Below are 26612 nucleotides of genomic sequence, written 5' to 3' on the forward strand. Positions count from 1 at the left end.
TGCCCCAGTTAGGTATTTCCTACTGGTGATTTAATCTGTCATGACATTAGTCTGGCCAGGGACGGTGGGAAGGAAGGATACAGAGGTGTTGCAATGAGCTACAGCCTGTAGAAAGTGATAGAAATCCTGACCTGAAGATGATACGAGTCACTAAGTGAAGTATTGCGATACAGTCAGTGTAACGGTGTGGATAGATAGAGGCCTAATGTGGATCATCAAGTGTCGGGATGTTTAGCGCTGGGTAAACAAGGTCACAGTGTTAAGTTGGAAAGTTTGGGAGATGTGTGTAGTTCAGTTGTGTTGTATTCAACTCAATTTAAAATAAACCTTAGAGGTGAACACTTAACATGTTGTATTTGCCACCATTATTTGAGCAGTATAATTTTTCATGCTTGAAAATGAGTGATATATCTTGACTGCATACTACACAGAAGAGATATGTTTGCTTCTCAGATGGAGAACATACATGCTAACTGGCCAATTATAAACTAGCACATGAACAGATTTCCAAACAAACTCACACAAACACGCCCTTATGCGATATTTATGTGACTGTTGTACAGTATGCCCTGTGGCCAGGTCCCATTTTGGCGCCTTTGTCTCCATGCGAGGCTGAGCAGTTTTAGTAAGTTGACACCCACTTCTTCATATGACATGTCATGTGGAGGAGGCCTTTTTGCATGTTTGTGAATATCAGCGCCGTTCCGTTAACGCCAGTCTGGCAGCGGACAGTAATTCAAGCCCACAAGGAGCTGATGCACGGTGTGTAAATTAAACGGGCCCCCTGCTGCCTCCTCCTCCTTTCCCTCAGTCTCTGTGCCTAATTCTTTTCCTGTGATGTTTTGCCTCATAAAAACAGTTCCAGTGACGTCTTTCATCAGAAATAGAGCTAAGTAATCTTCTGCAGTGTTTACCACCGAGGTGTAAGCGTAAGTGGAGAGGCAGTGTAGTGATTCTGTGTGGTGGGGCTGCAGTCTCAGACAGCTGATTGTAAAAGGCTGACACCTAATCTTGCTACCGTGCAGCTAGGATCAGGGGGCTTTGGTGCCGCACCACCCAATTTAGACAGATGGGTTAACAGCAGCAGCCTTTGGCCCAGCAGCATCCCATAAGGGTCAGTGCCAGGACCACTTCAAATGTGCAAACCATAATCCCCCTCTGACATTAATATTTTCAGATGAAGGCAAACAGGGAGCATGGAGGGGGATGGCAATATAAGCAAGGTCTTTTTGGCTGGCCTTGTTTCATGCTGGCAGTGGTGATAGACACTAAAGCTATTACTCATGGCACAGGCATGTACAGAATGTATTCTTAGCCCCTGTCTTCCTATCTGTCACTGCAGAAAGGTTGGAGGGTCAAAAAATAAAGAGGTAACCAGTCTACAGGGCTGTCTGCACCACCGCTGTTTACCGGGGAGGGGGTGATATTTTAGACCTGGGAGAGCTCACATATTTACCCCAGTGGGCTTGACTGACCTTGCCATTTGGCGGGGCAAAGACGCTTGAGTCCACTGAGAGAGGAGAAAAGAAAGGGAAAGAGGAGCTCTTTCGCTCTACTGAGCAAGTAGCTGGGAGCTTTTATAGAAAGCAGATTGAGAGTGAAGAAGAGAGAATCAAAATTGCATAGGACTGGGGAAAAGGCAAAGAAAGAAAAGAGGACTGAGCAGAACCGAAGGTTTTGAAGATAAAGGAGGAGGATACTGGGAAGGAACTTTGGGGAGGAGAGAGAGATAGCCAGGCTGAGTTGACTTTTCACCTGAGGAGGAGCTGCAGTAGCCGGCCAGGGCTGGTCCCAGGGCTGGCAGGGCTGGCCCTACTGCTTCTCCACCTCCATTCCCTCCTCCTCTCCTCCTTCTCCTCCCTTGAGCCCTCAACTGAACTGCTGTGCAGTGATGAGCTTACAGGCAGAGCCTGGGAGCAAAGGGAGAATGCTTACAAAACCCTTCCGAAACTACTACTCCTTGAGTGAGAAAACCGCCAGAGGTTAGCTCTTCCGAAAGAGGACTTCCACTGCAGTATAAACTGTCACCTCATCCTCTCATCCAACAATTTCTGCACTCACTGGCTGAGTGCACTTAGAATCTGAGAGGAATTTTGTTTTTTACTTTTGTTTTCCATTATTTTTATTTTTTGTCAACCGGAACCGTGGCAACCTTTGCAGTAGCACTGTGCAAGGACCAGCTTCACTCACCCAAGATGAGCCGCTGGCTGAAATGCACCTCCATGCACTTTGTAGGTATTTTTTGGTATTTTGGATATTTTCAGAGTTTGTGAAATCAGCACACCATCACCAAAAGCATTTATGGTTAGGATTGTTTGGGATTTTATTCTTTCTTGGAGACAGTAAGACTCAAATGGATCCAAAGATGTCGATCTACTTTAACTGCATGGAATATTGTATAGATTTATTCACTAATTTATAACCAGTGACCAGTTTTGTCCTTATTAGTGAGTATATACTGTTAATTTCTGGTTCTCTGCAATTACATACTCTCTAATGGTTTGTGGTTGAATCAAAGTGGGGCATATTCTGTGCTTGAAACAGGGGGAGATTATATAACAAACACGAGTGCCCTCCATTCATTTCTGGCCATTCAACTGAAGGCCACTAAGAATCTGTGTACTGCCTAGAAGTTAATTCTTACCTTCAGTGTGCCCTACCATGTTTTATGTGCAAACCCTCATTGGTATCTTAAGTGCTGATGCAGTACACTGCACATTTTTGGCAAAATTGATGTGAGTTCTAACTCACATTATTGCCAAGCAAATTGTCCGTGTCTGTTTTGTTTTTTTGTCTTGAGTTGTGTTTACTGGTTTTGTTAGGCTACTTAACAGAGAGAATGGAAACCTGATTAAAGGATTTTCCTTTTGTACTGTGCACTCTCCAGTCTTTCTGTGTTTAATGACAATGAAGAATGACATAATTTTTCTTTGATTTATCTATTTGGTTTGAGAAACCTTTGTGTGCGTGTCTGTGTGCATACATTTAACATTCCTCTGTTATCACCAGAACACAGACTGGAATAAGTATGATGATCGGCTGATGAAGGCAGTGGAGCGTGGCGAGGTGGACAAGGTGGCCGCTGTTCTGAGCAAAAAAGGCATCATCCCCACCAAGCTGGATGTGGAGGGGCGCTCTGCGTGAGTTCACACACTCTCACACACATGCACACACTCAGACATACTCAAACATGTCCAGACATTTAGGCATGTATGTCCACAATCCATACATTATACACATTCACAAGCATACTGAGTGAGACAAAGTTAATTGCACACATGCAGTATCCCATGCAGTGATCTCCCCAGGACAGACTGGTGACCCATTTGCCCACATTATATTTTTACAGATGGGGAATTCCTCTAGAATGATGTCTATCTTATTCTGACAGAAGCTTTCACCTGTCTTACAATGGAGATCCTTATGAACCCCAGTTTCAGAATACTTCCCTCATCCAGTAACCCTATATATAGATCCCATTGCCTCAGTTGTGCCTCATTATATGTCCATATTTATTTCCAGAAATTCCTCTCCAGTGTTTTTCTGCCTCTGGAATCAGTGTAGGAGTTGGGAGTTTGTGTAAAGAATGTTTGTGGTCACTCATGGCTTGACCACTTTGGCCTGGAGCTGTTTATATGGTGGTCACACAGGAAATGACTCCCTGCAAATACAGATTTGATCTGCTCTTGTGTGTGCAACATGAAGTGAACCATTTAGGCCCAGCTGCAGTCTATTATCAGGGTCAGTTGACATGCCAAAGTAACACGTTTTAGAAGGGAGGATTCTTCAGTGTTAACCTTGGATTCATATTGAGTTTGTTTTACTTTGTGAAGGGCTGGATATCCACCCTCCATAAGGATTAGTTGAAGAGTGTGTAGAGTTAAGAAAAGGATGGGATATGCAGTAGTGGTTGGTCTTGCAAAAATAGGTTAGGTTTTAAGCCCAGACTAAAATCTGCATTGGGAATACTGGAATGTAGCAAAATGGACCAGCCAAGACAATAATTTCTCATGTATCTCTTGTAGACCTATATTTAGTTTGGAGTCACCAATGAGCATGTCCTGATGGCCACACCGCTGCAATAGGATGAAATATTTTTGCGTAAAAAAGATCACCCATTTGACCATCTTGAGCTTTAGGTAAAAGATGCTACCAAGTCTCACTTGTTTTCTCTTGTTTAAGCAGATTCCAACACTAGTACTTTAGGTAGGCAGGTCCGCTCACTTAAATCCCACATATGTGAAGAGGTTACTGCTCAGTGATCGTTGTTTCAGGTTTATTTTGACCTAGGCTTGGTTACAGCATCCAGAATCCAGAAGCCAAAGTGATGAGTATTTTTAGCAGTGAAATTCTCCCATGGCACCTTTGAACAGACCAATGATTGCACACACATGGGTGCATGTAAATAAACACAAGCAAACAATTATATACACACACCCTGAAAAATGTCTGGTCTCATAATAAGGTGCCAGAATTTGTCAGGACTAAATGCGGTGCCTTAGCTGTCATCACACACATCCATTCACTTTGCAGAGACAGTCCAGAGTTCATTGTACTCCAACTCAGTCAGCTTCATCACTCAGTGCTTACTTGTCACATTAACTGTTCTGACTGAGGACAAACAAACCAGATTTTTTTTTATTTTTTATTATGCAGTCTTCAACATATTAACATATTTCAGCCTGTAGAGACAGAGATCATACTTTTGCAAAATCTAGTAAAAACAAAACTGAACCACTCAGCAAATCCTCGCATAGTCCAGTGGGCCACACACATAGGCAACATGTGTCTGTGGCATTCTGGTCTCTGCTAAAGCCAGCAAAGGCTGGTAGAATAACAGTCCCTTATAATCACGGGCCTCTGTGGGGAAAGTAATTACAAACTGTTATCCCCAATGTATAATTTGGTGTGCCCTGGATTAGCCTCACCATGTTCAATTAATGAATTCAGCTCTAACCGCTCTATTGAGATTTCCAGCTGAGTAAACTGTTTATCTCCACTGTGTTATTAGCGGGATGCTAGCAAGGTAAGCCCCCCACCACACCTGCTCATTTGCAGTTTTGATTGCTGACAAGGGCTTAACAACACAAGAAAGTCACACAGCAGCACACCAATTGAGACAGTTACTCTTTGTGGACCTGCATTTTGAAATTACGACATTGACTAAAAATAATAGGGTGTGCCATTGTTTGAGGATTTGCAGTTATGAATTTTGTGCTTGAACTCTCTTTTTAGAATGACAAGCAGTGAGTTTCACTGCTGGGTCTTTGTGAGGCTCAGCCTATTCTTGTGACCAATATTGAGGTTTTGATGTTTGCATTCTCTGAATTAAGGTTAAGATTAAGTCAGGTCAGACTTTATTTATATAGCACATTTTATGGCCAGGCAACTCAATGGACTTAACACAAAAAGAAAAATTATAATAGCATATTATTAAGATAGGAAATGAAAGTTAGAATTATGAGTTATGGTCAGCTACATGTGCCAGTCATGTAGCATGATTACTTCTCGCTCAGTTCCAGGCTGTATTTGATGACAGTATGCGAGTTGGAGTACCTTGATTGTGCTGGTTTTAGAGGGACACATAATCATACATGGCTCAGCTACCAACATATACTCTCTGCTTTACTCTCCCTGTCTACTCTCTAATAATAGCAGCCGTATCCTGTAGACTGTCAACCTGAAAGCCACTCAAGGAGCAGGTGCTAAGATGAAATGACATAGTTGAATGTGCCCTCTGAAACCCAGACTAACTGCTGTCTCACAAGGTTTCAGTGTTAGTATGATTTGTAGAGTTGTATTAATGTATACCTACTTTATTAATGTGCACTTCTACTTTATTTATTTCTGAAATCAGGTTAGGTTGTGATTTGATTATCAAACTGAGTAGTCAGGCCACTGTGCTTGGACAGACTGGTGCATTATAGGAAATAATTCCTAAGACATGAAGAGGAAGAATTCACTTTGAGCCCTTTTAGCTCTTGTGCCATTATGTCATTCATTTAGCCTTGTGACTAGATCCTTATTCAACACCCAAAGTCATGAGAAAACCCACTGCACCCATTAATCTTTGCAGCAGTTCATTTTTTTGATATTGTTTAAAAGCATTCCTCAGGCATTCTTCTGCAAAATCCCTTGGCTGGGTAACAATTGTGCTTGGTGACTCTCATCTTTTATCCCCCAAATCGGATAGCTCTAGTTTGTTTCCTACACTGTGTCTGCCCGGAGAGGTCAGGGCCCTCTGCTGTTCCCAAGAGATCCAGCATCTCCTGGCCATCAACACGGCTTTTAATACCCATGCCACTGGAGAGGTGACAGCCTCGCTGTCTCCTTGGCGGATACCTTGGGGTTAGTGCATAAACAGGTTCCTGTGGGTTGATCGGTGACAGACTAAGATTGGTTTACAGGCAAGTGTTTTGCAGACCTTGGAGCTAGAGGCATCAGTGCTGCTGTGGGATAAATCAGAGAGGATTAAACAGCTATTACAAATCAAAGTCCTGATCAGATATGTTAGCATGGAGGTGCTTAAGTGTGTGCTATAGGAAGTTGTTGAATGAAGTAAGGTTTTGAAAAATGAATACAGTAACTTTTGGCAAAATTAATGAATAAATTAAAGGTTTGTTAATATGATAATAGATATGTAATAAGGCCAGTACTTAAATTAACTGTAGTCATTCAGGCTAATGCTTCACCACATTCTGTATGATCGCTGTATGGTACAAGCTAGTTTTGCATCATTTAAAAACTACTGTAGCACACTAAACATTGAACACAATGAATTTGCCAACAGTTATTATAATTGTTTCATAATAGAAAGTTGATGCTTGAGCTGAACTGACAAAATCTCAGTCTATTCTTTCAATGTGAAGTAGTCTTGTACTGATCACTTTCCAAATAGACAGAAAGGGCTAGGAGATAGGAAAGTGAAAGGGACAGAAATGGATGAAATGAGATTAGCCGAGCAAACTGCTACCACTTGTGCACCCGTGTTTACAGGTATAGAATTTTCTATGTTTTTAGCATCTGATGGCCTCATTCCATCTGGATGCCATGTTCACATGTGTACAGTGGGGTTAATAAATGTACAAGTACCTCTTGGACTGCCTTTTTGTAGTTACAAACTCTAAGGTTTCTGCTTAAACGCTTTCAGAATGCTGATCCTGCTGATAGCAAGGAGCCAGGCATCAATTTACAGTCCTTCTCTTGTCCTTAAATTTCACCCTCACCCCAGTTCTCTTTACACCCTATCACTTTTTCACTTGCGTACTCCTTACCGTCTGCTCCTCGCTGTCTCACTCCATCTCACGCTCTCCATCTCTCTCAGCCTTTACTCTTGACCAGTCCGTTTTCCCTCTTGTCCCTCTGTCTTCAGATTTCATCTGGCTGCAACAAGAGGGCACTTGGACTGTCTCAGTCTCATCCTGGGACACAATGTTGACGTCACAGCAACCGATGCTACTGGTGAGTTGGACAGTAAACACATTCAGTGTATTGCCTTTGCCATGATAAAAATGTCACAACCCTAGTTTGCATTGTGCCCCTTGGTGTCACCTGACATGCTCAAATATTAACAGGCTAGAGGCAAAAGTTTAAAATTCATGTAATCCACATGAAATGAACAAGAATGCACACAAATGCCCACAGTATTGAGGTGTTTGTACTATATCTTGTGTCAAAGTTACGTGTCAGTGGGATGACTTTGGGCCACCACAGGTGATTCATGGGAGTCTCTGACTCAACAATTCTTTCCAGTTTGTTCTAGATGAGCATGACCAAATATGCTGCCTGAAGCAGTGAAAAATGTTGGAAACATGTAGCCACAAATGCGCACCATGACAAACCGCTTCATGAACAAAACAGAAAACAACCAATATGGCTACAGCCAAGGGTGAAGTATCACTGATTGTAGACTCGGTCTTCTGGAAGGCTTACTGCCAGTATCCGCTAGTGCGAAAGAAGTTAAAACAAATCCTTGTGTCTTGGTACACATTGAGTGTTTATTAGTCAATATGTTATGCAAATCTGTTATTTCAGTTTAACAAAACTACCTTGCATAAAATCAGAACAAGAGGAGGAAAACTGCACCATGTGTTTATTTTTTTAAGGTTATTGCTTTCTCTTGTATATGTAATTTCTGCTCTGCATGTTTGTTCTACAGTTCTACAGTTCTGCAGTTTATTACTGAAATTGGGTTCAGGGTGCCAAAGCCTATCATCTCTTTTGGGATTTAGAAATGGTGACAATGGGAAGACAATTGGTCTTGTCAATGCTCTGTTTCCTAGTAGCATATACACCAATTTTCTTTGTTATAATAATATAAAATATGAGGTAAAATTTGGTTGAATCATGAACTAGAGCCATGAGCTGATACATCCTTTTTTTTTTTTTTTCAAACACAATTCAAATGGAAAAACTTTTGAAGCAGAGATGATGATGAAGTTGTACTTTCATTTTGGATTTTATGAAAAAGCAATGGAAACTTGTACCCATGGTACAGGCACACATAATCTTTTATATATGTAACCTTTATAAAACATTTTTCAGATGATATTTCTGTATTATGTGATCCATTTTTATTTGTGTAAGCTTGCAGCAGCATACATGCACATTTCCTTGGAGGTTCATTGTACCAATTGAAATCATTCATTGTACATGCTTTCCATTTGGGTAATAATTCTGCCTAAATAGTACCTATTTAGTGCTGCAGGCTGAGTGATAAATGATTAGTGGTTTTGATTTTATTTGTCATTAGATTTCAGTTGTCAGTTATGTGATGATAATTATACACACTGTAATTTTCCATTACAAATGCTTTTAGTACTCTACAATATGGATGTATATCATATTCTGATGGCTGCATTTATTGGCTTTTAGGTAAAAATGCTCTCCATCTGGCTTCGAGAAATGGGCAGTCTCTCTGTGTGCAGAAGCTCTTACAGGTAAGATGGTGTCATTTGGCATCAGCTTGTTCTGTGGTCTCTGATTTTTAAAAGTGCCACTGTTTCTGATGGTGGTGTGTGTGTACTTTACTGTGTGTATATTCCACAGAAGGAGTACATAACCACTGGCCAGACAGCTCAGTTTGCCTTTCAGCTCCTTTAAGTAAGCCTTACCAAACAGCTCTGGCAGCCAAGCCCACCAACTTATCGGTCAACAGCAGGTCGTGTTGAGTCACGATGCCCCACTGGAGGATTTATGTGTTTACAATGAGGGGGCTATCTCTACAACATTGTGCCCTCATAGTGCTTTAGCCATCCTCTCTGGTATGGCAGTGATCTAATGGAGGTGGTGCTGTCGGTGGGGGGTTGTTGGTGGTGTTGACAAGTCTTCCCTCCTGCAAACCTGCAGTCCATTCATGGTGCCGTCATCACGCCGGAGATAGCGGCTGGACACCGGCACCCCCACCCCACCCCACCCTTCCCACTCTCAACTCCTCCACCACCGTCGCCATCTCCCTCTGTCAACCCAAACCCTTGAGGTGTAGGATTTCCCCACTCTGTGCTCTGCAGTCGGCGCCTGCTGCCTCTCCACCCCTCCTGCTCTCCTTGTCATTTGAGCATGCTGCTCATTTTTGGACCTTGTTGCTAGAGAGAGTTGGGTTTTTATAGTGGGGCTTGAGCTGGCTCGCTGGAAAGCTCACCCAGCAACATAAGGCCCCTGTTAGAGTACTCATAGCTCATTGCTGGCCCTCATCTCCACAGTGGTACAGTCACTATCTGACTGACTGTGTAGAGACGGATATCGCAAGTGTATCACCATAGCAGCACTTTCTTTAGCCTAATATGACCTGCCTGTTGTTGCATCTCAGATTCGCAGCCACACTGGCCAGTGAAATTGAATCACTTTTGATTTACCACAGCTATGGTAGAAGAGAGCCAAAATCAATAAAACCACTAAAGCATGCAATTTTCAAATTATTTACGTAGTCAGTGTTTAGAAAACAACTGCAGACTGTCATTTCAAGCGAGCCCTTTTCAGGGCTTCAGTTCAAAATCAATGTAATTTGGAGGAGATACATTTACTAGTGTTCTTGGGCCTTGTTCAGACTGCCAGCCCAAATCTGATTTTTAGTATAGTGTTATATTTGAACACTTGACTCTGTATAAAGCAGCACTTTCAAGGACTGGACGGGTGCTTGTTGGTACTTAGTGAAGGAAATTAAGGTCATGGAGATTTTTTGTTCTTCTTGTTCTCAGTCAGTTGATTTTATCAGCTCTGAACAGCAGAAGACATATGGGGGTAGATTTATGCAACTCAGATTCAAGCCATCTTTGTATGTGGTTTGAAATGCAATTCACATCGGATCTCTACAGATGCGTCTTGGTCTGAGCCAGCTGTAACTGGAACTCTGAAACTGAAACTTGGTTGCATATATCAGTCTCCTGTGCTGAAGTTGTCTGCTGTAACAGAAGAAGTCTGCACGGTGCTTGTGCATTTCTTCAGCTTTTTGTTTTACTTACATATTTGAGAAAAATGTGATTGGTTACTGTATATTTAAAGCCCAGGTTGATGCCATAGCAGCCAGTGCAGCCAGTGTTAACAATAGGGCTCGGCAATATGGACAGAATCAAATATCACAACATTTTTGACCGAATACCGCAATATCGATATTGTGACAATATTGTGGGGATGAGCATACTTTCAGAAAATGTTTACACAAGAGATTTGATAATCATTAGTGATGTGAATATGATGACCAAATAGACAGGCAGTAGACAGGCAGATACAGAACAACTGGAACAGTTAAATAAGTTCAGAAAAGTGCGTCCCTCAACTGTTATGAAGCCTTTAAAACAACCAAAATCCCAGATGATATCTAGTCTCATATCACAGTTTCGGTATAATATCGGCATGTTGCCCAGTCCTAGGTAATCTTGCATGAACACACAAATCCAACTGGTCATTTGGATATAAGAGAACGGACAGTCAGTCCTAAAGATTTGTCTGCAGTCTCAACAAAGCCTTGGATGCATGAAATGTGTTCTATTTTCAACAACTATGCTGCTTTATCAGAGATCTTGGAGCACCAGTAAAATAATGATGACGTTTCACTTCACAGTATTGTGCCAACCTATTGTTGTTGTCTTGCTTGCAGCACAACTGTCCAGTTGGAAATGTGGACCTACAGGGCAGGACAGCTCTGCATGATGCTGGTAAGGAAATCTCTCTGTGTTGATTCATGGCTAAAACTCTGTCTACCTACAAACCCAGAAATAAGCATATACAGTCTTTTCATCAGATTTAAAAAGTTGTATGTATGCAGAGTTCTGTTTTTATAAATCTCAGTCATTGAAGAACTGGGCATACATGCATGAGCCTCTTTTCCACTCCCACAATCAGACTTAATTTAGTGAAGACATACCCTTAACCAGCCGTTTTCGTATCATTGCACCACCTGCTGCTTTACACCTGTCAGCAGAGCAAATGGGAAATCAAAAGTGCTATTTCACTGACTGTGTTGCACTCGAGGTTCTCCTACAGTCAGAACAGCTGTCATTATCTGTGACCATTGTACACGGCTGTGCGGCTCATATAATGAATTCATCACATGGACGTATTAAGTCATATCTCAGAAATGTATCAATGATGGTTTGTACTGCTCATGTCTGAAGCAGCATCACAATGCATGTCACAACTAAGGTCAAAATAAAAAGAATAACAGTCAAATAAAAAGTTGACCCTGACTTAATGTAATTTAAATGAGTGATAAAATTAATCTCAGTGATTACTCAATGTTACCTTTATCAATTTGCATTTGATTGGCATTTTAATAAATTTCTGTGTAAAATAAAAAAAAAAACTTTTAAAAAAACAAAAACAACTATAAGTGCATCTGGTTATCAACCTAAATAATGTTTTACTGAAAGATTCCGTCTCTCACCTGATATTTCATCTCCACCTCATCACATCACCCTAAGATCGCTCTAGAAAAACTTTTGTATGCATTGTCTAAAAGATGTGTGAGGTGCGCCCATCTTCACCGCACATTTTGTTTTTAGAAATACCAGTTTATGTGTGGGTGTATGCATTGTTTTTGTGCATACCTTTTGTTCATTCATCTGGCCTCAAGTCTTCTCAATGTAATTGCACTTTCTAAATTAAATACACACCCTGACAAGCCACTGCTGTCATATTGTGTCAAGGCTATTGAGGACAGCTGATATTTATTGACACCACTTGTGTTTAAATCCAAGAGGCTCGAATGTGCTTTTTAACCTCATCCTCTGATATGTGATCTATCTATAATGATAATTGCTGCCTAATAATGATAAATACTGTCTTTCAAATGAATTTTTATGGTGATTTTCATCTTTTCTCACATTTAAACCCAGACCTGAGTTGACTTAATGTGCTTGTATTTATTTATTTATTTATTTATTTGGATTTTTTTATTTATTTATTTGTATGGTAAATGGAATGAAATAATTACAGTTGTTTAACTTTCTTCTGTTCTTTCTTTCTCCCTAGTCATGGCTGGCTGCTCCTCCAGCGTGAAACTTCTCTGTGACAGTGGGGCTGCTGTGAATGCCAGTGATTTTGTGAGAATTCATGTTTCTGTTCATTCACACAGTGTTTGTATAGTAATATTTTTGTCATTTCTCCATGTATGTAGCTGTGTTTGTGAGGAAACAATATTCATCCGTGGGACTGTATTATGATTGTGTGTTATGTGTGGGATGTAGTATGGATATACATGTTTTTCCATGTTCTATAGGATGGGAGGACACCTCTGGTGTTGGCAACTCAGATGTGCCACCCACGCATCTGTCAGCTGCTGCTGGAGAGAGGGGCAGACATCACTGTCCGTGACAAACAAAACAAGTAAGAATCTCCTAATATGGTGTAGGTATGAGGGAGGGTTGCCCAAAACAGATATGCGTGAATTGTCTGCTTTAGATATAAAAGGCTACTTTTGCTAAAATTGGTCAAGACCTTAGGCCAGTCACTGTTGTTGGCATTTCTGTGAATTTCCTTTTAACAACAGGCTGATGTGATGTGACCAGCAAAAGAAAATTTGTTAGAAATATAAACCAACATTCTCCCTGAGAAGACGCTGACCTTGTTTAACTCCACGGGGGCCTATACAAATATTTAAAAATTGGAAGGCAAGTGTGAAAACTTGGCAGTTGTAAAGTAAGGATAGAATGGGTGTATGACAGCATGAGTAGGTTTTAGCATTTGGTTGAAGATTTTGATCGTGCGTTTGAGGCAGAGTGAGTCAGACATGTCATTTTCTGTGGTTTCACAATGTGAGCAACATATTACCACAGCCCAAACAGCGAAGAAAAACATAATTATAATAATAATAGACTTCATTCCTATGCAGTGTTTTGCCAAACAGGCCTCACAAACTGCTTTACGTAGCACATAACATAAAGTGAAGAAATACAATAAGAGTAGATTTAAAAAAAAACAACAACAAAAAATAATAAAAAGGCTTACAAAAACAAGAATTCCAACAGTTTAATACTGTATTTCCACCACTAATATGTGGTTAGGCGTCTGCCTCGCTGTTGTTTGTCCTTTCATAGGACCAAAGAAGTGTTTGTTTTTTTTTGCTTTTTTTGTGCCTATGTGAGAGACAGGGAGAGATAATGTCTACACACACTTGCTCATGTTGCTTCTTGTGTTTGTGTGCCCCTCTCAGGACAGCTCTGATCCTCGGCTGTGAATACGGTTGTAAGGATGCAGTGGAAGTGCTGCTGAGGAGTGGGGCTGACGTGACGGCGGTTGATGGCTTGGGCCACGATCCTTACTACTACTCACGCCTCAGCAAGAACCAGGAGCTTGTTGCTATGGTCAAAAGCTACTTCGACAAAGCTAACAGAGGTAAGGTGGAAATACACTACCACTTTTTGTTCAGAAATTATATAGTAATTATGTTTATTACATAGTTATAAATTACATAGTTATAAAGTATAATTTAATGGGACAGGTGACCTACCTGTGGAACTCTGGGTCAGGGCTTTGTTTCACCATAAACATCTTAACACTGAAGATCACTGTTATGCGCCGTTAGTGGACACAATGATCTGATAACCAATTTGGTGCTAAATGAAATAATTCACTGACAATTCAGTACATAACTTGTAGTCGGCCTTTACTTATGTCCCTGAATCTCCTTCCTCTCATTCATTTTTTTTCACCTGCACATCCCATTTGAGCTTGTCTATACCATTCCCTAGTTCCCTTTCCTTATGCTCTCTAAAAAAAAAAAAAGATAAGAAAATCAGAAAATAAACAAATAATAAACCTTATTTATACAGCACTTCTAAAAACAGTGACAGTGCCTCACAAACAAGAAATACAAAATTGAAAAAAATAGAACAATTAAGTCTAGTCAATAAAAATACAATGTTTGTCTTAAGGATAAAGCAGATAAAGGAATTACAAACAGCAAAATAAAACAAAGATAACGATGATAAAATGAATGAAAGTTAGATTATACAAAGGCTATACAATATAAGATAGATTTGAACAGCTGTATAAAAGATGATACTGAATGTGGCAGTCTGAATTCCTGAGGCAAATTGTTCCAAAGTCGCAGAGCTCCGACTGGCACAGGCCCGGTCACCTTCAGTCTTTAGTCTGGACACAGAAATCTCCTGCCTGAGGCTCAGGGGCCGCATGCAGGCTTGTAAGGGATCAACAGGGATCAACAGAATCTGAAAATCAATTGTAAAATGTACAGGGACACTTTTCCCCGTATCTTAGTTTTGGTTAACATGGTTGCTGCAAATTTTGAACACACTGGATTGTGTGGACATGAAATAAAAACGTATATCATTGTGTATTCTCACATTGTACACATGCATGTGATTATACCAGGTCCAAAAGTTTAGGGTATTACAATAGAATAAAAGCTTAACAAACTTGACAGTCAGTGTGAAATCTATATCATGAGAGATCTTCATTAGAAATACTGACTGTTGCTAGCAGATGTGTCAGTCAATCATAAGGCAAGGGGCACTGCATATTTAAACACGGGAACCAATCAAAACTAGCACACAGAATTTGAGCGAGTGCTTCCAGCTGAACGGAGCCTGTCCAGACTTAGAAATTACACCTCTGTCATAATCTTTTGTTTCATGACTTTGCACTTCATGCCATAATCCCAGATGGATTGGTTGGGTGTGGCACAGTGTCTACATTCAATATGACACCATATGTCAAACACACTCTCGTGTCCAAAAACATTAGCAAGGCAAAAATGCTGTGAACAACATTAGGTCATCTGCCCTGAGACTGCTGTGCATTTTTTCCTTTATTTTAACAGATTTTTTAAATTGTATTTTAGAATTGATGTAAAAATCTAGAAGTATTAATGTATAAATGAGTAGGGTTTCCTTTTTTTTATGAATTGTTAATCTGATCTTTAAGAAAGTAGGTAGGTCTTGTTCAACACAATTCTGTTCCAATTTTACATGACTTTTGGCATCCAGCCTTGATTTCATGGTAATTACAGTCCCTGTATATTTGTACATTTGTGCCTATGTGTTGTTCTGGTTGGACCACATATTTCATACAATGCCTTCTCTGTGTAACCAAATTTTGCCAGGTACTGGCCTCATACTGGAAGACATATCAGATTTTAACTTTGTTTTTTCTCATTCTGTTTGCTACAGACAAAGAGGTTGCTAAGATGGAACAGAGGAAGCGCCAGGTAACCCAGCATCTGCTTTATTGGCTTTTATTATCGATTATCTTCTTTGCCTTCCAGTTTTCTATCGTGACATCTTCTGTTTGCTTAGACCCGAGTTGACCATTTTTTGACAGTCCTAGAGATAGATTTACACAATGAGTCTTGTTTTGAATATAACATGGTTTGGTATTGTCATAGTACAGTCCCCCTATTTTCCAGAGCCTGCAAGCAGTTCACTGGTTGCTACTCAGTTGCACATGACTGCCATCTAGCGATTATTAGTGAGCATTGTCCATAGACGTTCAAAACTTATGACAAATATATATTTATATCAGCAAAAGGTGATAATAAAGGACAGCTTGTTTTGTCCTCAGCTGTCTGTGGAGAGGTCATAGGCAGTTGAGGCTAACATAAAGGATAAGATTATACATGTAAGTACACAGACATTCAAGGGTTTTCCAATATCAGACTCAGAGGCAGTGGCACTTTACTTGAATTCACTGCACCCAAAGTCAGGTCGGATTATGTTTATCAGGGCATGCATACCTATAACATGAGCATCACTCATTTCCATGTTGATGTGAAATAGTTGGTCTGATAGGATTTAGTTTTGATTAATTTATCACTTTTCGCCAGTGCAATAATAGGTTTAACTTTGTAAATTATATAGTTTGCGTGCCTTTGTGTCCATGTGTGTCTGTGTGTTTTGTTTGTTTTAGGACTTAGAGAGACAAAACGAGACAAAGCAGGAGAGTCTGAGGAAGTGCCAACAGGAGCAGAAAGCCCTGCTGGATAAGGTCAGCATGCTACAGCAACAGCTCACACAGGTAAGCAACATACCACCACAGAAGAAATGGACATAAGGCACACTAGCTGCACAGTAATTTGGCTTGCTCTTCTTTGACTACTGCATTTTATGAGTGGGTGTACCAACAGAACGCGTAAAGTAGAAGATTTCATTCCACAGTGTATAATGTGTTGAGTATAGTCATACCCTTTGAGCAATGTTCATTTATAACTTTAAAACCATAATTTAACCAAAAATTTCATTTAGAGGACATTTTTCTCCCATACATGTTTACGCAGTCAGTGCATGTTTTTAGCACAGGTTTCTTATGTAAAAATACAAGAGTAATAATTATATTGTTAATTATATTAATAGTGATATGTAACACTGCCAGGGGAAACTGAGTGATAGGTAATTGAGCAAATTGAGATAATTGAAACATCTATCAAGCATTTCATTGATAGTAAACTTCCAATCTTTTTATTTCTCTGCAGGAGAAGCAAACTGTGGAAGACGTTCACAAAGAGGTGAGGAAATCGACAGGGACTGCTTGAAGCCATTCTTTTTTAAGCACTTACACACTATGTGGTTATATGGATTTATGATTGTCAAAATTTTATTTAATTACTGTTGTATTTATGTATTTATTTATTTATTTATTTATTCATATGTTGGAAGATGTCTGTAAAGGCAGTTGCTCTTCCTGTCTGACATGTGTCATTGCTCTTTTTACTCAATCAGAATGAACAGTTGAAGCTCTTACTCGGTGCCAAAGAGAGAGAGGAGGGTGCACGAGGCCCGGAGACTGTCAAGGTCCAGCTCCGGAGCACCTTGGTTAGTGCTCCAATTAATATCTCCCCACAGCTGTAGGCATTAAAGGACCATTCCAGTGATTTTGAATGTTTGGCCCATTTATTAAAATTTACCCATATTTTATATTGCAAAAACTATTCATGCGGGGGTACTAAGGATTTCACACCATACAATCTGTATCCCCTGATTTTTAAATTTGAATGGCTTGATTAAATTGTACGAAAAATAATACTGGAGTTGAAAAAAACAACAACTGCTACCTTTGGCAAATGATTAGCAGGAACTTGAAATATATACATTTTGTAGATATGCTAAACATACAAAATCACTATTATGGTAATTCTGAATTGTAATATGTCCATGCAGTGTATATATATATATATTTTTTTATTACCTCGTTTTAAGTAGCTCTTAGGCAGTTATTTGCACTGTGTTGGATCTTTGCAAAATATGCCTACTGTTATATCTGAATAAAATTATATTGATAATGGCACTAAATAATAAATCATGTCTTTTTAAAATCTCAGAAATTTACTAATTATTGTTCAGTTGATGATGACATTGTTATAATTTCCAAAAGATATACACGTGTGCTAACTTATAAATAATGCTCGATAGTACAAGTTAAATTATGTTCTACTCAAAAGGACAGAGGGTAAAGAAACTGAACTGATTTTAAAAGATCTAGTATTTTTGTCATTATTCATTTTCTTGATCACATTTTCTTGCATAGATTGAAGATGGTCAGCTGTGTGTTTCATGTTACACTGATATTCTGCTGCATTCTGTTTCCCCAATGACACACGGAAGAAACAGACCAAATCTATTATTCAGGCATAATTTATCCAAAGCCTACATAAAGTAATGACTCAGACAAGGTGAAAAAACAGGCAAAACACAAGCTGAAAAGTAGTAAAATATTAAAATAATTCATCATCTGAAAGTGTCTATACATTAATGGTAGAGCAGTCTGCTGTACTGTTAAGGACAACTGCAAATAAATTTAACCTCCTCATATGTCTTCAATTTAAAAGAAATTGAGTTTTGAAATGCAAAAATGTACAGTAATTTTAATTTTATTATGTATGATGTAGTCATGATTCAGAGTTAATTTCCAGCAATTTTCTTATGTACCTGTGGTATCTTGGAAAAAAGTAATGTGATTTATTTTTTATTTTTTTATGTTACAGGGGGATTACTCCGGGCAGTCAGTAATCAAAGGTGGGCTTTGTTCAGTGTCTTATCAGTTCTTAACAAATTTGAATATTATATCTGAAATTTTTCTTACATAGAGTGAGTAAATGCAATGTTTTGTACTCTGTTTTGTCCATTTAGCAGGAAAAGAGAACATTTTGGTTAAGCAGTCTCACAGCTTGGATTCTAGCCAGGTAAGCTTCTCTCTGTGGGACATCACTAAATGATTTGCAAGTGCCAAGGGCACACTGTTCATGGAAGTGTTAGCCATTGTAGTCTATACAGTATGTGTCAGCGATGGTGGATTTATTGTAGGAACTCTCATTTGAAATTATTTTCCTGTACTCCTCAGAAAAAGATATAATTTATTCTCCATCGGTTATGGGAAAAGTCTGTTGAAAAGCTGAGCTGGCCATATGGGACTTTTGTGAATGAATTATAAAACAGTCAATCTTTAAAAATGTTTTTTCCATCGTCTAAAATTTAAGCATTTGTATGTGTTTTGCTTTTTTTTTTTATCGCAATGTGTTTCTCTGTAGATGCTGCAGAATCCCAGCATGTCACGTTCCCAGTCCAGACCTTTAGAGCTGAGCCAGCCCAGTGTGGGCTGGGACGTAACTGGTGAGTTAGATGCACTCCGACATGAGCTTGAGGCAGTGAGGAGAAGGCAGCAAGCAGCAGAGGATGAGAGTGCACGACTTCAATCTGCCCTGAACCGCAAGAATCGTGAGTGCCAAGAATTGATCCAGAGCCGAGACACCATCCAGAAACAGGCTGATCAGCAGGTTCAGGAACTAGAGGATGCCCTGGGGGAGGTCCAGAAGAGAATGCTTGATTCTGAGTGCAAGGTCAAGCAGCTGCAAGCTCATGTGGTTGCAGTCAAAGAACACTTAGGAGGCCAAGCTGCTGAAGAACTTCGTGCTCAACTCCAGGATGTTAAAGCCAAATATGAAGGAGCTTCAGCTGAAGTGGGTCGTGTCCGCAACCGCCTCAAACAGAGTGAAAAGGCATTGGAAGAGTACAAAAGCAGTGAGGGTCAGTTGGCAGCAGAGGCAGAAAGGCTAGGCAAGGAGCTGGGAGCTCTGACTGCAGAAAGAGATAAATTAGCGAACACTGTGTTAGAAATGGAAACTCAGCTGAAAGAGACCCAGGTTAAACATGGCAATGTGGTGCCAGCTGAGAAGTTTGACAACATGAAAAACCTGCTGACCAACGCAGTTGATGAGAAGGAGCAGCAACTTGCTGAGCTAAGGGAGGACTATGATCGTGTATTAGAGGAGGTGGCAGAGCTCCATCGAGAAGTAGACAGTCGTTCATCGCAGGGAGGAATAGGGGCAATGTCTGCTGATGAGCAACATAGGATAGTGGCAGCTCTTGAGGAGCACAATGTCTCGTTGAAAAGGAAACTGGCTGATGTTACTGCCAAAAGCCAGGCACTGATACAAGAGGTTGAAGAGAGTGAGGAAGAGAGGGATATACTACGGGAGCAACTGGATGAACTCAGTAGCAGGATCGAGGTGGACTTTGTACCCATCAAGGATCATGAAGAAATTAGGAGGAACATGGTAACAGCTATGGAGGAGCTAGAGGATAAGGTGGTGGAAGCCAGTGAACAATATGGCAAAGCACAGGCACAAGTACAGCACCTTCAGACTGAGAGAGCCTCACTGCATGAGAACATCACCAGTCTCCAAAGTGCCCAACAGAGACACCAGTCTGAAATGGACTCAATAGTGTCTCAAAATGCTGACCTGGTGAAGGAGCTGGAACTTTTGCAGAAAAGGTATGAAGACCGAGAGGAAGAGTTTGCACAGCTGTCAGCACAGAGTCAGTGTCTGAAACAAAGTCTGGAGGAAGAGTATGTGCCCAGGCAGCAGCATGAGCAAGTGAAGACTGAGCTGAGTGCTACTTTGGAGAGTGTCAAGGCTGAGATGTTGAAGTTGGAAACCAAGGAAAAAGAAAGTGGGAAAGAGTTGAAGAATGTGAAAGATGGAAGCGACAAGTTAAAAGAAAAGTTGGAAAAAGTGACGTTGGAGATGAAACAGGACTATGTAAGCCTTAAAGACCACAAAGCTATCACAGATGAGTTGAATGCCGCCGTGGTTGAGGCAGAAAGCAGAACAAAAGAAGCATCAACAAGGTATGTGTTGGCTCAAGAGGAAGTGGTAAGACTAACCCAAGAATTGGAGGCCCAAAAGAAAGAACTCGATACCATACAAGAGGCTATTGAGTCCAAGTTTATCCCATTGACAGACAGTGAGGAAAGAGAAAAATCTTACAATGCCAAATTGAATAACTTAACAGGGAAGCTGTTGGAAATGGAAGAGAAGTACAATAACGAAAGGTCCATGGGAGAGCTCAACAAACAGGAGAAAGAGAAACTAAAAGTTGAAATGGAGTCTGTTCAGCAAAGAATAGAAACTGACTTTGTTTCCTGCGAAAAGCACAAGGAACTGGAAGAGAAATATAAGAGCAAAATTGAGGAATTTACTCAGAAGGTGGTCAGTCTAGAGCAGCATTACAAAGAAGTGACCGTTGAGAAGGCTGAACTTGAAGAGCAGAATGCCCTGTGCAATGCTGAGATCCAGAGCCTTCAGGAACGTCTTATATTGGATTTGAATCGCCTTCAAAAGTATGAGAATGAGCTTGAAGCCCTCCAAGATTCCATGAATCAAGCCCAGGCTGATTGCATGAAAGCAAAGGAGGCTCAGTATGAGGAGGCTCAGAGGACTTGTGCCTTGCAAAAGGAGCTCCAGGGATACCACGGGGATCAGGCTGCCATGTTGCAACAGCATGTCCAGACAAAGGAAGCCCTGGAGGCTGAAGTGGCTAAGCTCCAACTGGCACTCCGTGAAGAGGAGGAGAGTAATGCCCAGAGGGCTGAAGATGTCTCTGCCCTGCAGTCTGAGCTCCTCCAGGCCACCCAGGCTCTTGAGGAGCTGCGCAATAAGGAAGACCAAATGAACCAGCTGAAGAAAGAGAAGCAGCAGCTGGAGGAGGAAGTTGCCAACCAAAGCAGCAAGCTCTTGAGTTTAGCAGAAGAGTGCAAGCGACTCCATCTGGAGGCAGCCAAGGCAAGGGAGGGTGAGGACAGGACCAAAACAGAGATGGAGACTGTCCAGGAGAAAGGCTATGCCATTGAGAGAGAAATTAGGGAGCTGAAGGAGAGGTATGACGAGTCACTTAGCACCATTGGCGATCTTCAGAGGAGGATTCAGACATCGGCTGAGCAGACTGAAGTCAAAGACAAGAAGGTTGTAAAAATTTTTTGCATTAACAAATAAGCGTAGTTTTAAAATGAGGTATCTGCCATTGAAAAGAATGTGTGATTATTTTATGAGTTGTAGAAATGACTAGGGCACTTGTTTTAAATTTTTTCTTATTGCATACATGTTCTTTGTACCTTTTAAAATTTTAAAAGAAAATATTTATTTAATGCTTCATTTTATGCTATTCTTCATTATGTTGTTGATGAAGTGTTGAGATGTGTATTTAGATTAATTTTAACAGCTGTGCAAATCTGTCTCTGTGTCTGTCTCAGATCACCGAGTTGCTGACAGACGTTGAGCGATTGAAGCAGGCACTGAACGGTCTGTCCCAGCTGGCGTACGCAGGCAATGCGCCCAATAAGAGACAGACTCAATACATTGACACACTCCAAGCCCAGATCAAGAGCCTACAGCAACAGCTGGCTGTGAGTGGACACACATTACATGTCCATTATAAGATCTATTTTAGGAGCACACAGACACGTGTACACACACATTTTCCTATATTCAGTTAGTTTTATGGCACACTAAATTGTAGTTTGCTGAATTGTATCCGTCTTTCCATTAGCAATTGACTTTGTTGAAGAAAAAGTCAGAGCCAATGATAAAATAATCCTTGCATTGATATGTATATATATATATATATATATATTTACACAGTAGCATTTACACAGCTGTCTTGTCATAGAATAGAATGGAATAGGGTAGAATAACTTTATTGTCTTACTGTAGAAAGACATTTGTCTGACACTAGTGCTACCCATCTCCTCACAATAGCTGTGTAAAAGGTTTATGAAGTTCAATATCTTATGTGACGGGTATTCTGAGTTCTGTTTATGGCTTGTTTACTGCAGAACTGAACAACACAATCACAGATGTACCTGATTTATAATGATAACCTCACCTAGAGGCCTGCCATGTCCACTTGGACAGTACAGAAGAAACACAAGCTTTAGCTTTACCTTCACTGTAGTTAGGCCTTTGCGGAATCTAGATGAAAAGAGAAATTATCCTTTGCAACTATCAACTATCAGCAAAGTTATTGCACATAGAATCAAATGTATGTCTTGGTCTGCATCAAGATTAAAAACTATATTGGCCGTCTTCAATAAAAAATAGTGGTGCTATTTTGGTCCTCAGACTTAGGTGTTGCTGAAAGCAACTGAAGCAATAACCTTTGTCTTTGTCTTTCTCCATTTCCTCTTCCCATCTCTCTCTTTCTTTACCTTGTTCTCTCTCTGTTTATCTTGTCATCTGTCTCTGTCTCCATGCTTGTCCCTCTATAAGGATGCTGAGAGGCAACACAGAGAGGTAGTCTCAATTTATCGAACTCATCTTCTCAGTGCAGCACAGGTAAGTTTGTCTCACACCTTTGTTTCTCTTGCTCTATACTCTTTTGTTGCACTTCCTTTTTTTCTATTACCATATGTATGTGATAACAACAACCATCATTTTTTTAATAGTTTTATATTTGTTTGTATAATGAATGTAAGCAAGGCAAGCAACATTTAACAAATGCAAGCAATAAAAACATGAAACAAAAATAAAAATGCATACATAAAAATGTGTACATACGTAGAAAGTATGTGTGCATGTGTATGTAAGTTAACAGCGAAGGGTGGAATACTAATAATACCTGCTGAAAAGCAAACATAATACTATAAATCATGCTAAATATAAAAGTAAATGACACCTCTGTAAATTTTGTTGGTATTTGTTGTTGTTGTATTTATTGCTTTGTTTGTTATATATTTTTCACTGCTGGCTGTGAACCAAATTGCCTCTTGGTGATAATAAAGTTACACTGAACCTTGAACCTTGGGTACAACACTTTTAAAATAAAGTGTTTTTGTAGTGGAAACAGTTTGCTGAGGACACCACAGCCAGCAGCCCACAGCCTGCAAATGGGCTTATACTCAGAACCCATTGTTTGTATTTTCTCTCCCAGGGCCATATGGATGAAGACGTTCAAGCCGCCTTACTACAGATCATCCGCATGAGACAGGAGTTTGTGTGTTAAAGCATCCCCCAGCAAAAACACAATGCTACCTGCTGACTCAAATCCACCATTCTCACACCCCCTGCTGCAGAGTGTCCCTCCTGTGGCCCCTGTGGGTGCCTCAGTCAACACAGAACTTGAATAGAGTAGAACGGTCATCAAACTGTTTGCCATGCTCATTTGGCTGGTACACAATAAAATGGCAATTGTGGTGAGCTGCTACAGTGACAACGCACACACAGGGCAGTGAAGTGCTCAGAACTGAGATTTTTTTTTTTTTTTTTTTTTTTTTTTTTTTTCTGTGGCTGCTTGCTAAAAGTGGTAAATAAATGTTAACTGATACCACCATCTTGAATACAGAAGTTAGGCCAGTGCAGCGGCCACAGTTCTTTGTAGTGGCAACAGTGCGCATAAAAATGTTGATTTGAATGGGAAAGTGCATTCTACTCCAATTCAAGTTCTGTGGCCATGTGCGTGTGTGTGTGTGTGTGTGTGTGTGTGTGTGTTTGAGTGTGTGTGTTTGAGTGTATGTGTGTGTGGGGCATTAAGACAAGGTTTCTATTCCTAATCTGTAATTCCCATATGTAAAGTGGCTGTATGTTGGTTTGGAAAACTGTAAATCTTAAGGGTAGAGGAGTTATTTCAAGATCAGTAGATGTATGACAAATTACTCAGTTTTCTGTTGCTTTTATCTAACATTCACTGTATCTGACTAGAGGAATGTATGATTGCTCATTTTAAAATCATTTTGATGTGATTATCTACCTATATGCAGGATCTTTCTTCAATGTTAGATATGTGCAAAAATGAAACTTTATGCATTGCTGCCAAGTATCACTAAGAAAATATTAAACGCAAATCTCTGGCTAGATAGATTAGGCATGTTACAATAACTTAGGTGGGAGTTGTGCTAAATTTAGGTCCAATTTTAAATAACCAGCTCTTGAGATGCTCATCAGAAATGTGAAATTCATATGAATATAAGACCACCTTTCACATTCCCACCTGATGGTCACGTGATGCTCCCATGTCTTTTTGTCTTCTGCGAGGTTGTCATGTACGGTAGAGCTTACCCTTGCTTTCATTTCATTGCATTTCATTTCAGTCCCTAACACTACCTGCTTATTCAGACTGAGTCAGAATCCACTCCATTTTGGGGGCATTGGGTACAGTTACCATCTTCTGGAGGTCCAAACTAGCTTGCATGTTTTCATTGCAAAAATACCAAAGACTTAAAGGAGCCATTCACCCAGATTTAAAATCTACTCTTTGGTAAAGAAGTGCAGCGGTCTCAATAAGGATTGCTGTTTCCAAGAGTGGATCAATTTGGGGGAATTCTCCCTTAAGTTCCCTACACAGTACGGTGAAAATAAACCTGTACATGGAGTTTTGCTGGATTTGAGTCATGGGGTGTTGGGTGAATAGAGATACCTTTGCTGTGTCCTACAGTTTGCAGTGGAGCGTTGTCCTGTTGTTGAAACCAGAGTGTCCTCTAGTGGTGAGACTTGGCAGGCCAAGTTGATTGATATTATTAAGTAAGCCTGGCTCAGGGGTAGGCAGTTGCTGTTCTTGGAAGGCAAAATATCTATGCTGGAATTTAACACTAAGTACATGCAAAATTGATTTTTGTTTATCTCATTGGTTTCTTTCAGTATACAATGTACGACTTTGTCAGGATTAGTTAAAAAGCATCAGGAATGCTCAGATAGTCAAAATAGTTATATGAAACCGTTCTGCGGTATTCAGCAAAAATGTGCCAGGTGTTTATTTTGATCTGTTCCTATCTGGAGCGAAGCAGAAGTTTAAATACTTTTAAGACAAAACTGAGAAGCACTGGTGCCCCCCGAGCTAAATCTTAACCTTCTGTAACTCACTATGGGAGGCAGAGATCTTTGCAGCTACTACAGAACGGGAGCTGCATACCCCTGGGCCAGCTCTTTGTGACTTTTCGTGGTTTATTGTGGTGGTGGTGTGATTGTCGAGCAAGTCTCTTGTGCCTTTACACTGATATATTTTTTCATAGCTTTGTACTGCATTAATTACTATCCACTATGTGATGATTCTAATGATATTCAGCAGGTCTGGAATAGAACGGCACAAAACACTTGTTCAAGGTAACATTTTAATGTAGGATGCCATTTGATAAGAATAGAACAGATTCTTTTATTTATGTGTATAGGACCCCCCTTACGGATCAAGTTTTTGAAGCACTCTTGCAATGTCTTTGACTTCTAGCTAACATGCGTTACCAAGTACATTTTCTTGATATCTCTTTTGATATATCAGCCAAATGATCTATTTACCACAGAAGATACCTAAAACTATTTTTTAAGATGGCTTAATTACTTGTTAAACACTGGTGCCTGCAATTTGTTAACTAGAGGTATAGAAATAAGACTAATTTTCCTCATTTTGGATATTTCTAAATGTCCTCTCTCTCCAAAAAAAAAAAAAAAAAAAAAAAAAGTAAATAAATAAATTACAATGTAAATCCATTGAAGTAAATCTATACCAATCTGTTAAAATTTTTAGCAATGGTATTTGTGTTTGTGAATTAGTAATGCAAAATCAATAAAAGTGCCTAACATAGAAAACTACATCTTTGTTCAGTGCATTTTCTTTCCATTTCATTAAAGAATGTGGAGATGATGAAAAGATACAGTTCATATGTATTATTTTTTTATGTTAACTGTTGTGGAGCTTACTCCTCTCACTCTTTTCTTGTGGGAACGACACAGTTCATGTGGTTTCACTTTAAGCACAATCAACCCAGGAATGAGAGTGAGTGCCTCTTTGGCACACATTGCTCACTTTTATCTTTGAGCCTGTGCCTCTATTGATTTGTCTGCTGCTTTTTTCTCTTCCCAAGATTTATTTTTCATTAAAGCGCTTTGTAACAAGATGCTG

At 40.0% G+C, this 26612-nt stretch overlaps 1 protein-coding gene across 1 annotated transcript in view; it reads left to right on the forward strand.

Moving 5' to 3' along the window:
* uacab (uveal autoantigen with coiled-coil domains and ankyrin repeats b) overlaps nucleotides 1–26201 on the forward strand; it is a 46273-nt gene extending 20072 nt beyond the window's left edge. The window contains 18 exon segments of the mRNA XM_030045046.1: nucleotides 3010–3140; nucleotides 7373–7461; nucleotides 8875–8939; nucleotides 11096–11153; nucleotides 12469–12539; nucleotides 12716–12822; nucleotides 13649–13830; nucleotides 15627–15664; nucleotides 16363–16470; nucleotides 16925–16957; nucleotides 17172–17264; nucleotides 18434–18464; nucleotides 18579–18631; nucleotides 18977–21691; nucleotides 21979–22131; nucleotides 22994–23059; nucleotides 23655–23688; nucleotides 23691–26201. Of these exon segments, the coding sequence (XP_029900906.1) occupies nucleotides 3010–3140; nucleotides 7373–7461; nucleotides 8875–8939; nucleotides 11096–11153; nucleotides 12469–12539; nucleotides 12716–12822; nucleotides 13649–13830; nucleotides 15627–15664; nucleotides 16363–16470; nucleotides 16925–16957; nucleotides 17172–17264; nucleotides 18434–18464; nucleotides 18579–18631; nucleotides 18977–21691; nucleotides 21979–22131; nucleotides 22994–23059; nucleotides 23655–23688; nucleotides 23691–23920 (4257 nt within the window). The 3' untranslated portion in view covers nucleotides 23921–26201.
* The last annotated feature ends 411 nt before the right edge of the window (nucleotides 26202–26612 follow it).

Source organism: Myripristis murdjan, chromosome 3, assembly GCF_902150065.1.
Source record: "Myripristis murdjan chromosome 3, fMyrMur1.1, whole genome shotgun sequence".
Taxonomy (NCBI): Eukaryota; Metazoa; Chordata; class Actinopteri; order Holocentriformes; family Holocentridae; genus Myripristis; species Myripristis murdjan.